The sequence below is a fragment of the Mycetomoellerius zeteki genome, unplaced genomic scaffold (genome assembly GCF_001594055.1).
Source record: "Mycetomoellerius zeteki isolate Tzet28-1 unplaced genomic scaffold, Tzet1.0 scaffold316, whole genome shotgun sequence".
Taxonomy (NCBI): Eukaryota; Metazoa; Arthropoda; class Insecta; order Hymenoptera; family Formicidae; genus Mycetomoellerius; species Mycetomoellerius zeteki.
The window spans coordinates 587,886-601,070 of NW_017257301.1; the positions used below are offsets into that span (position 1 = coordinate 587,886).

Here is a 13,185-nt window from a genome sequence, read left to right on the forward strand (position 1 = left end):
TGACAGGAGCATCGCCAGACCGCGTCTCCCTGTTGAAATTAAAAGAGAACATATTACGCACCTCCGTCACTTCGGCCTCGAGATCTTACGACGTGACGTTCAGCCCCACCGTACAAGCTCGTTCAATATCGCCCTCTTTTAAACTACCTACATCTTTTTTTCTCTTTTTTTTCCCTCGCCTTTCATGGATGAAACGCGCAAATCTTTTTGCGCTCCGTCAAACGACTCGATCTGATACATCCAATTCGAAAATTTCAATTGAAATTTGATGAAATATTAACGCACGGTTATTAATGCATGCGCAGCGGACACAAACGTTATGTCATTGGTTCCGGACAAAGCTTAAATTAATATTGGTTCTGCACGCAATGCTGAACATTTCGCTGTAAATATGCGCTACGCATTCCGCGTAACGCAACGCCGGCTTTACGCGATTTAATGTAATCGCGGATGCATCGCCGAGATTCAAATCGCCGAGCGTTTCAATTTATACTCGAGAATATTCTCTTTCTTTTCCGTTTCAAATAATACAGTGCTGCTGTAATCTAGTGCTGAAAGAATGAAATATTGTTAGCGCTCGCAATATTAAATACTTCTTTCGCGACACGCGTATTTATTTATAAATACAAATTTCCAGCTTGTTCGAAACGCCCGTCGGATAATTATCACAATGGAAACTCGATCGGAATTATGCGCAAAATTATCTGCAATGAGTCGAATTAAAATCACATGCAGATACGCAAAGTAAACGCGCGTGGCGATGATTTGTTATAAAAAAAAGGGAGGAAAAATGGCTTATTAATTGCATTGGGAGCATCGATCGAAATGTTTGGAATCCTTTCAAGCGCGTGGCGCGCGTTTTATTTAGAAAGAAGATTAAGCGCTTTCATTGTAAGAGCGCGCGTGCATAACGAGGCGTGCATTGTGCTGGGCTTTTTTGTATATTCGACGGTTAAATCACCGTACGATCTGGTTGACACAACTGGACTGATGTAAAAATACAACAATGCGACATAATCGCCGTACTAATCACGTAGAGCAGCAACTAATCCGATCCGTGAAAAAAAATCTTGTTTTTACGAGCTGATAAGATTGATAATGAAAATCGCGTGTTCGTTTCAAGCTTCGCGAATTTTGTAATGAATCTGAAGCGGGGATTCCTTGAAGGAATCTTGACAGCATATCGCGCACTCTTTGCAAATTACATTAATCCTAAGTCTTACATTATTTTCCTCTCTTTTTGACGCTACCGAGAATTAAATGCAATTATGTTTTTTTATCCACAATCAGCATGTAAATCAAATATGTAATTTTTGAACAAAGGAAATATGCAATTTTTAAATAAAGGAAAAGATAGATTTGGAAATTGCAGATGTTTGTGCGATAATAATTTAAATATTCCGTTGTTTGCAACACTAAAGTGTTGCGAACAACAGAATGTTTAAATCGTTTCTTAATCTAGTAAAAATTGCTAGACGTAACCATAAAATTTTAAATCTAGATAATCCAAATACAATTACCACGTAAATAGCAACATTCGCTATTGCGACATGAGTCTAATTTTTGCATCCTAAATTTAAATCTTTCTAAAAACAATATTATATTTTACCAATTATTCTTATTATATGTAAATCGACATAAGTGTTATATTTGTCCAAAAATCAAAGATAAATGAGAAAATTAAATTAACCTGTGGAAGACCGAAGACCCCCCTTTAGGGACTCGACAGTGGCGCCACCTTTTCCGCCGCTCAACCCCATATTGACAAAAAAGTTCTAGCCTTTAAAATAAAAAAGTCGATCAAAAACATGCCTCAGAAGGTTAAATTAATATTGATTTTTACAAGATAATCTCACTTTATAAATATATTTGATTCAAATATTAAGCTCGTAAAATAAATTTTTAATTTAGTTATAAATAAATCGTTGACAATGATTGAAAATTAAATAATCGACGATGGCCATTAATAAAAAAAATTCAATAAACAAGAATTTCGCTAAACAAGTCTTTAAATTCATCAAGGCAGAACGCACATTTTTTGTTGCACAATTCTGTAGATATATACATTATTCATTGTTAACATAACAGGAACGATTAAATATATCAAAAATTACCGAGCGTTAATTGAGATTTCAATTACTACCAAGCATCGCTCAGTAATTTAAACACAGCAATTCGAACAACGTAAAATATCGTAGTTAAAATGTTTGCGTTACAAATGGTCAGCTGAAATTTCACCATTTCGGACTACGTTACAATTGCCTAGCTAATGACGTTCTCTTTAATTCAAGAAGATGCAAGAAAGAAGATGTGGGAGGGGAAAGAGGAAAAATTTCGAACATCGCAACGGGGTACCACGACCATAAATCTCGCGGCACTTAAACAAAAAGCTGCGGATTATTGCATCGATGAATTTAACGATCGCGCTTCGGCATTTATAGTTGCGCAATCTTTCATCTGGCTAATTTCGCGGCCGTTTTTTCGCGCGTCTTTTGCGACCGGACCCTACAGCGAATAATTATAATTCGTCGTTAATTAACATTCGCGAACGACACTGCTCTTTCGCCCTTTGCTTTCCTCCCCCCTCTCTCTCTCTCTAAATTTTTTTCTTTTTTCTTCGCTCTGCCATTATTCCTTTTCCTTTTCTTCCGTTCGTTCGCCCTCTCGCCGTTTTTATCGCCATCATTGAGACCCACGGAATTCACCCTCCTCTTCCTTTTTTTCCGCGGTTTCCGCCAATGGGCGGAGTCCCTCTGCCTGGCTGGCAGGGTTGTCAACCTAGCAACCCTCCTCCCACCCTTAAGATCTGACCTTGCGCATCTCATCCCTCTCGTGGAAGGGTGAGAAAGGCGAGGGTAGTAGAACGGCATCGACGTCCGTGAACGTTCGCAAGTTAACTTCAAAATCGTAAACTATTCCACATAATCGACTAGTATGCGCCCCGCTGCTAGTCCAAGCTACTTGACTTAATACAATAAAACCGAGTCACCCGGTAGCGTAAATCTTAACATTAACAAAAAAAAATTTCAAATCACTCACATATTTAACTAATAAATAATTTCATCATTATTGCTTTTGAAATGACTTCTTTTCAAATTATTCCATTTCAAAAATCCATATCAATTACGAATTTTAGTAAAGAACACACAACACGAGCTACACAAAATAAAAACTATTAATATCTTGGCTAACATTATTTACAAAATAACTTTACTGCGTATTCTTATACATATTTTATATTTTATAATATTTTTTATACTTTTTATAAATTAATTCATTTTATTCATTACATATATATATATATAAAATCAGTATAAATATAAAACTTTAAACATTATATTATCAATGGACATATATGACAGAGAAAATCGAGATAGTAAATCAATTGTGCATGACAATTGCATAAAATTCTAATATAGCGATTAAAGTTAAAATATATTTCCAAATTAATGACGTATATTTAACATAAAGTTGAAATTGATTTTTTAATTCATATTATGGTGATTATAACTATTTAAGGCTATTTTTACAAAAAGAAATTACGATCTTACGTTCAAGCAGTAAATTATTATCTAATCGTGAAATCAATAACATAAATTAAGGTAACACGTTTAGGAACTCTAATCTTGCGTATAAATATCACGTAGAATTCCGATATTATCGCATAACGACTTAAATGCTTGAATAACGGTCTTAAGGAATATAAGACAGATACATAGGGTGTTCACGTATCAATGTCGATTAAAATAAATTGCTCAAACGATGTTATCCTCGATAGAGGCATTAGAAAATACTTAAAATAATCCTCAATAATTTTCCTTTGACGTGAAATGATGTCTTAAATTTCACGAATATATTTGCGAGTTCATACCAAAAAATTTTAAAACACTAAAATAATCGTAAAATTCTTTTCTCATTCTTACATTATTTCGAATATAAAAGTTTTTTCAGTTTTTTTTTATCAAAATATTTATTCCTCCCGTCATCTAAGTATCAAAATGTCAGATACTTACGCAGTCGCTTATCTCAGTTAGAGAAAACTAATCACTCACGGTTTAAAACTTCGTGTATGATTTCTTTCAGTGGGAAAAAGTGAGAGACAGGAAACCGTAGAAAGACCTAGTTAGTTGAATCGCATAAACCAGATTAGGATTAGCGGGACGTGAGGCGAAAATCCTGTTGATCCAGCAACATCGGATTGCTTAATCCGATTTTTTCCGGCTGGACGTCATTGCTCGTGTCATGCCAAATCTTATTTTGTTTCGTCAGAGGAGACTTTATCAAAATGTCTTTATCATAAATGCCAAAGCAATGACGAGAGAATAACAATAAGAATAATGATGAAAGAAAATAAGAACCGAAATCTTTAATATAATAGCTGCGTTCGGAAACATTGTTTGGATGCCTCGGATTCATCATCTGTCCTTGTTTAATATTAAATGTTAAACAAGGACAGATGATGAATCCGAGGCATCCGAGCGACGTTTCCGAACGCAGCCAATATAAATAGCTATCTTACATGAGAAGAACATTTAAAAAATTCTACTAAAAAAGATAATTTATATCATTTATGTGAATATAAAATATGAAATAATAAAACTCAATATTAAACATGATTATGATAGTCTAATCTTAATGAAGTATAACAAAAGGATTTTAAACTCGTAGAGGAATTCTCAGTCTTATTTATATCTACGTAATTCTCTCACGTGCACTTAAAGATAAAATCTCTGTGCGCTCTGACATAAACATAAATCAAATCTTCCGACTTTGGTCGACAGTATAATTTTTAACTGTTTTATCAGATCCGAAACTAACTCTAAAGCAGCCAGAAATCCTCCGCAAATATAATTTCGAATGTAATTACGTTCGACACTCATCTGTAAACCCATGTTTATTTCTATATATAACATACATACACATACACTGTATATATTAAATAAAAAAATATAGAGATATGTATGTATATGTATACAGGAGTACAACCCCACTCTCGTACATTTTGACATGCGCGTTTTCATCCCCGGACCTCGCGGTTGACGACACGGAGGGGATGAAGCAGGAGAACGAATTTCAGCGAATTACCTTAATCAGTCTAAGATCGCCTACGTCAGGTGCACCCAGACTCGGCAAACTACCATCGCGACGAAAATTACTATTTTCCGAGAGCCACGCCGACGGCGAACCGATTCGCCGATTTCGGTGAATCGGAGAGACCGGTGCAAAAAAAAGAGAAATGGAGCATTTGAAAAATCTCAAGAAGATAGGACTTTAAAAGTTATCTCGTTAATTTGTGTTTAATTACATGAGGCTAATTTCGAGATCACGCAAATTTTTTGTGATAAGAGACATCTATTCTCGATGACTGTAAACTGAGTAATCTGTTCTTTTTGCCCTTTTTAAATAAATAATGAATTAATTTAAATAAAATAATTAGTATTAAGAATTTGTGCAATCATGTCCTATAAAAAAACAGAATACTTTGAAAAGATCAATTCTGGAAATATATAAGAAAATCGCCTAAACTTTATTTACATATAAAAGATACATAAATTCAAACCTTATATTTTTAAATTTACTGACGGATAGATGCAATTTCTGTCAACACTTTACCTATAATTGTATATATTTGTGTTTCTAATAAATTATTTTACAATATATAAAAAAGTAAATTATAATGAAGAAAATATCAATTTATTTGTGGAAACTTCTGCTAATTACAGAAGAAAAAAGTAATCAAATATTTTGTATATAAATAACGTGTAATTGTTAAAATTTGTTATGAAAAATAATTAATCAAATCCATTTTTTGTCTTTCATGCAACAGCTTTGAACTAATTATGTCTGATCACATTTACTTTTACCATTAGATTATCCGAGTAATCCAAGTGGCTATTTAAAAATATAAATAAAACTTTGCATGTCACAAAATTATGCTCGCTTGCACATGTGACAGACTTCGCCAAGGCAGGATTTAAATACATTAACATACCTTAAAAAGTTTCCAGCCTCCCCCTATACCTTACGAATAACTTCGGCCAAGTCTATCGCGGCGTAAGCGTGTAAAGACACTTCCCCACGTCATTTCGACCCGCGCAATTGCGACGTAGCGAGTGGAAAAAAAGTGCGTCGCTCCTTCGATCGCAGCATAGATTTGCATGCATAACGCGGGATTGCATTCTCTATTGAGCGGTTCCTTGACTCCTGATCTATTACTGCGAGCTGCTTCTCACGAGAGACGGAGAAACAGAAAGAGAGAGAGAGAGAGAGAGAGATTCACGCCCTTTGCGAGATTGATCGAAATGGCACGGCGCTCCCGCAAACGCGGCAACGCGCGAAAATAAGCGGAAAAATCGTCCGCAAAAGTTTCGCATACAGCAACAGGTACTTTGGAGTAACGCGCCTTATCAAGAACTCTCGTGAAGAAATCGACGATTTGCGCAAAAAGTGGTCTTAACTAATAGAACACTGTGATTCTAAAAAATACGGTCAAACTTCTTGTTGATCGAATCAAATAAAATATTTTCAACTTATAAATTTTAAAATATTAGCATCTAAATGTAATGCTAGTTTCAAGTTGTACCTATGATGATCCAGAGTACACAGAAACATCATGAAAAATATAAGCAGATGTACAGAGGATTAAATTAATGAAGCATAATAATAAGAAACGCGATATGTCATTCTTAATTATTGTTGTTTTCTTTCTTTTTTGAGGGAAAAATCTTGGAGACTCTCAAATCAATTGTCAACCCATATGTTACACGTTCCAAAGATACTTCGGCCTCAACAAGGTTGATCCCGTCTCACGCGTCGCGCGTATCTTGCACGGTTCTCTGGTGCATTAGGCATGACATTGGTCCGACGTTACGCTATAGGGGATACGTTACTTCAGAATCCATCCTATTTTACGCAAGATGCGCTCTATTCGAATAAAAAGATTGCACGGCACGCCTGCATAAAATACCTATCGGGAATGCGATAAAACGAAATGTGGATTTAAAAAATGAACCTCACTCACGTTTTATATGCCTTACTCATTTTAGAACGTTAACACGTTCTCTCATATAAAATTTGTAGCAGATTTAGAGGAGATATAAATATATGCCACACGTCGAGTTTGTCTAAAACATTCAACGAGAGAATACACCGTCGCATGATTTTCCAACTGCCATATACCGGAAACTCTCGTGATTAATTTTAATTATATAATAATAAACATTTTAATAGTTGACGTTTCTAGAATATGTTTTTGTAGATCCTAACATCAATAACTATCTATTTTTTTTATAAAAGAAAATCAGAGCATTTGAGACATTCCGTCGATACATAATCACAACGGCAACCGTACGTCCAAAATTTTCATAATAGGGAGTTTTTGCAATACCATTTATCCAGATACGGTAAACGCTAAGGTCAGGTTATCTTCTTCTTAACAATTAATTAAAAAAAGGATAACGTGACTTTTGCGTTCACCGTATCTGGATTCACGTTATTGCAAAAACTCCCTAATATTTCAGAGCAGCGGCATTCCAACGCGGTATTTGATTAGTAATAGTGCGTCAATTACTCGCGTATGACTGAGACTTACAAATCAAACTCCGATTTTAATCTCTCGTCAGAGCAACGTGCATGTTCTACGTGAATGACGTCGCGCGCGATGAGGATGATTTGCGGGGCCCGATGGTATAACGACTACTATGTAAACGACGTTCGCATGTTTCTTACCTATGTTACAAGCCTGGGTGACGGGCAGGGGTGCGCAGCAACGCCCGCCAAGGGCCGTGACCCTTATCCGGGGGGTACCAACACTCCCTCGCCGGGCCCGGGACCACCACCAGGCCCACCTTCGACGGGCCCGTATCGGCCGAACGGTCCCGAGGGCCCCAGTGCACCCACTTTTACTGCTGTTGTTATCCCAACGGCCGTTAAATCGCACTTCTCACACTTTCCCCCCCGATGCTAATAATGCCAGCGTTTATTTTAACTTGCTTCCTCTCGTCACTCACTGCAAAATTCCCGCTCGTGTTTGTTCCGCGTGTTGTCCTTACACCCCCTCACAGCGTGGCACTCCGTGCGAACCGTATAAACTCGTGCGATTTCGTCCTGTCGTCTACGAAGACGGGGTTGTCAACCTCGGATGACGCGCGCGTTCTCTCAGCTGTCGTCTTGAGAACACCCTGTCGTCGTCATTGCGATCCGATCCCACTTGCTCTTTCGTTTGATCTCTTTATCGTATCTTCCGGAGCACCAGGTATAAACACTCATCCGCTCACAATCTTGCCAGAGGTATCTCGTACATTTTACACACGATCATGATGCCGCCCATTCTAAATATCATGTCTTAAATGTAATCACGCGATGACCGATCTGGGTCCAACGCCCTTTGCAAAAGGTTGCTTCTTTGTTCAGAATAGTTCAGCATAAAAGAACTCTCAGAACTTTATCTGTACGTCAAATGATCTCTGTTTTTGGATATAGTTTCGACTTCGCGATAGATCCTCCCGTTTCGTCGACCGTGCCGGCAAATCGATCTCGGAGATGAGAGAACGGCGTTGTGCTTTCGTCACGTTTGTTTCGTGCGTTCCCGGGGTGATCCCGGGTGTTTGTCCTAGCGACTTCTGGATCGGCGCGTGAGCCGCTGACCATTGACGCTTTCTTTCTTTCTTTTTCTCGCTCTCTCGTTCTGTCTGTCTCAAGGGGGGACCGGGTGATGCCGGCGTACGGCGCGATACGTCACGTCACGGCAGCGGCGGAGCGAACACGACGATGACGCGAGCACGCTCGCCTCGAGTTCGCCAGCCAACTGGCTGCACCTGCGGTGTCTGCGAGTGTCCCCCTCTTCGTCTCACCCGGAGTGCCTCCAGAACTCGCGCAACCGACGTGGAGCTGCAGCTACGCCCATTGGCCACGACCACCGTGGCAAACGTGGTACAACGGCATCGGATTGGCCAGAAATGGAAGATACGGGCGTAGCCAAGTCGGAGCGCCGCCAGACATGGCCGTGGAATGGCTGCGGAGCCGCGTTCGCTTGCGAGAGGCGCTTCCGTCGTTGCTACTGCTGCTTCTGCCGCCGTTGCTGCTGCTGGCTGGCTGCTGTTGTTACTGGAAATAGGCTGGTGTTGCTGCCGCCGCCGACGCCACCGCCGTAGCCGCTTGCTTCTCTTCGTCTGACACGCTATCGATCCCACAGCGTCGCGGGAGACGAGAGGGTAGACCGTCTCGCGAAATGCCACAGGTTTCAGGGAATCTTTACCTTTCGCGCCCGCGAAGTGTGTTCCTCCTCCTCCTCTTCCTCCTCCTCCTCCTTCTCCTCTTCCTCCTCAAGCACCTCTTCCTACCCCGCTCTTCGCTTGCTGCACCACGCCGCTTCCACCTTGCCGTTCTATCTGTTCTTCTGTATCTACCTTTCCTTCTAGATACCGTTCATTGTCTTCTTCCTGCATTACCTTTTCACATATGAAACTCTACGGCTAATTCCTTTCTTTACTTCTTTTATTTTCTAGCACTGATGATTCTCTTCCTCTGTTTTCTGTATCTATATTCTATCGGTCTATCTATATCGCTTTTTTTTTGTCTATCTTTCTCTCTCCGACACGACATCATCTTTTCCTTTATGAATGGAACGAGCACATGTTTGCTTGTTGTTCCTGATGACTCGACGTGGTGTATCATATTTTCATCCTTCTGTCTTTCGCATCAACCCCTGTTAATTTCTTTTGCCTTTTTTTCTTTTTCTTCCACGTTCCCGCTGCAGCCTTTACTTCTTCCTTTTATCAATCCGTCATCCTTTCTCTTCCTCTCTTCCCAGTCACTTCTTTATTCTCCTCTACCTGTCGATCGTACCTGTTCTTTCATATACCGCCTTACTCCTGCTTCCTTCTTCGCCATCCGCACTATCTTCCTTTTCTTTTTTTATCCTGCCTTCTACATCTACCCCGTCATCATTTCTTTTCCTTTTCTCTTCTTCTCTTGCCGATCTGCTTCTTCTTCTCCAGTTTTCTCCTCTTTCTACTTCATGCTGCGTACCTTTCAATCGTCGTTCTCTCTTCTGTACTCCATCTTGTTCTGTACTCTTTCTCATCTCCATCTTCCTCAGCTTCTTTTATCCTCTATTTTCGTATTCTTCCGTCCTCTTTTATCTCTCTTGAGATTTTCATCTTCTTTTATTATACATCAGGCGCTGGTACGTTCATGAAATACGGCGCGTTATCGTAGGGTGCGAGTACCTAACCGACACGCGCTCCTTTCTATCGATTAAAGGACTCCACGTGCCATTAACCGAGTGGCCGAATGCTGCTACTGCTGCTGCGACAGTCTCGCTTCACAGATTGAAGTACGAGTGAATGTATTCGTCTCTTAATTACTTCAAAAATATTTGACAATAAAATATCAAAATCTCTAGTTTGTTAAGTAGATTAAAATTTATATTATTTTCATTGCTGCGAAATAAAGATTCAATCTCAATTCGTAAGATTTAATCATTTGTCAAAGACAAATTTTTTATTAATACATTTATTTGTTATTCTCCTAATCTTGCAAAGAAATTTAGTCGTTAAAAAAAGTTTTAAAAAATCTAACAGGATTAAAATTCAAAACGCGTAGACGTCGCGAGACACCCGGTACAGAGCGGCATCACGAAGGATATTTCACGCGAATTGGAGATAAAGCGCACATCATCTTTGCTTCGCCCGCGCATTTCTTCTTCCTAATCAGGACCAACGGTGGTTTAATGGGCCCTTTATCGTACGACCGTAATTCGCTATATATAATTAACCGTAAAAAGAAACAGCTCTATAAATTATATTGTTGCGCTCGGTTAGGCTTATTACGAGGGTCGTGGACGACGGACTACCGAAAAGTTAATGCGAGATTATTAAGGGTTCCCGTGAAAAATCGCCCGCCGGTTAAAAGTGTCAATTCGTAACGGCGGGAACCAAAACATCGTCACGTTGTCAGTTTTTGTCGGACCGGAAGCTAACGGCGATGTCGATCATGGCCAACGATATATAAATGCATCTGCGTGAATGGGTGTGTCGCATCCCCCGGATAAAAGAGAGCCTGACGGAATTCAGAACTTAATATCCGTCTTCTTAATGTCGGTCGATTCAACTTCGACGGTAACAGCGGGTGGTTGCACTCGCAGATTGTATCGTAATTAAAAAAAAACTTCACCGAAGGCGGCATTGCGTTTAACTACTTCCTGATTCCCGGGAGAAATATAGTAGAGCAGGTTGCAGTAATATCGCAATAACAAATATATAAAAAAAAACACATTAGAAAATATTACATTATGCGACACTACCGCGACTTTGCAGCAATGTACGTACATCACGTTATTCTTGCAAATACGTTTTAGCAGCACTGCCGTTTATTATTATATTATTATATTATTATATTTATTACGCAATCTTTCCACGATACTTTCCGAAGATACTTCAACATCACTGTACATTAATCGCGATCTTACAACAAAATATTTCTGCGATTTTTCCGTGCCGCAATTAGGGATGAAACTTTTTTGCAATTCGCGTGTCGTATCAAATAAACGGATATTGCAGTGGACAAATGATAATTGCAATCTAATAGGAAGAAAGCGGGAAGAACAATCGAGAGAAAAAGTAAACAGCAGAGGTGCGTTTTCGACCATTCGTGGCCGCGCTCTAAGACTGTAAGCGACTATTTATTGCAGGGATTATCATGGGCTTCTGTCCATTCGAGACAATATTTACGGCCCGACCGTGTTCGCGAGCGTACGAACGAACGACTTCATTGCAATTGCGCGCCTGGAGGGTATTTATGGTAAGGGCTGCGTTATTAGCGCGGCTAAAACTTTACTGGCCGGAGCTGGTCGCCTCATTTACGGCCGCGCGGTGCCCGTAATCGCATAGTTAGAATTATATGATTACGAGCCGGCATGGTGTGCGTTATCGTCGATAGCTATTGAAATTCTTCAAGCGCCCGCGTAATTCCGCGCGAGCGAGAGGGAGGAGGGCGCAAACGAAAGGGAGAGAAGAAGGATACAGAGAGAGGCGAAGTTAATTATTAATTATCGAACACGCGACGTGTCATTAGGAGCCCAGCAAGTAACTCGATCGTATGCGCTTAAGAATCGCGATGTTATTATCTGAAGATAGTTCGCAGCTCCGTATTTGAAAACGGAAATGTAGAAGAATAGAGAAGTTCCTTTATGAATATCGACAAAATAAAAAAATATATATGTGCATGTATGATCGAAAAAATAACAGAGAAATAATTATGCGATTGCGCGCAAAGCAATATTGTTTTTATATAATTTTAAAATTAAATAAAATTAACTTTTTTTTTAATACAGACGATGATTTTACGATTCTTTACTACACATGATGGATCGTTCATGTCGAGAATTAATTTTCATCACTTTTATACAAAAGGTATACAAAAATTGAATTAAGTGATTTTTATATATATTTTAACATCTTTAAACAGTATTTATAAAGTTGCGCTGTAAAAATAAATAGAAACCATTATTTATGGGTATTCTTAATATTTCAAAGGAAAAAAATGTGCATAACACGAATGACTCAATCGTGGGTACTAAGAGTTAAAATTAATAATTTTAAAATTATATAAAATTAAATTTTAAAATAAATTTAATATTGTTCTTAAAGAGTAACTTCTTGTGAAGTTAATTTAAAATAAATTTAATAGTTTAACTTGAGTTCATCCGAATAATGTAATAAGATAAATATTTCAAAAGTGTTAAAATAAATTAACGACCTTCTAAAGAATCTAATTTTTTAGAATAAATTTGAAACAAATTTAACAATATAACTTAAGTATTCGGCTAATATAACAAGAATGATAAATGTTTCAAGAGTATTACATGCAAGAATTACGAAATATTTATCGGCAGTTAGCGGATTTTTAATCCGCGTAATCGCAAGTTAATTCTAACATTTTACTTTTCTTATGAGAAAGAACATGGATATTAATTTCTCTATTAAAATAAAAAATAGGCATTCAAATAAATTCTATAACGAGAATTATATATGTATAATACAGTACACACTTATTTCTCTATTGTCAAATTCTCTTCAATTATCAAACATTAATAATAAATCTTGTCAATGTAATAAATAAAATTCCTTAAATTTAATAATAAATTTTATAGCTAGAAAACGTTTCCAAATTAAAAGTATTTAA

The 13,185-nt window shown here is 38.2% G+C and overlaps 1 protein-coding gene across 1 annotated transcript in view; it reads right to left on the reverse strand.

Moving 5' to 3' along the window:
- Lim1 (LIM homeobox 1) overlaps positions 1 to 1,760 on the reverse strand; it is a 30,767-nt gene extending 29,007 nt beyond the window's left edge. Inside the window, 1 exon segment of the mRNA XM_018451628.1 lies at positions 1,691 to 1,760. Within this exon segment, the coding sequence (XP_018307130.1) occupies positions 1,691 to 1,760 (70 nt within the window).
- Positions 1,761 to 13,185: the final 11,425 nt, after the last annotated feature.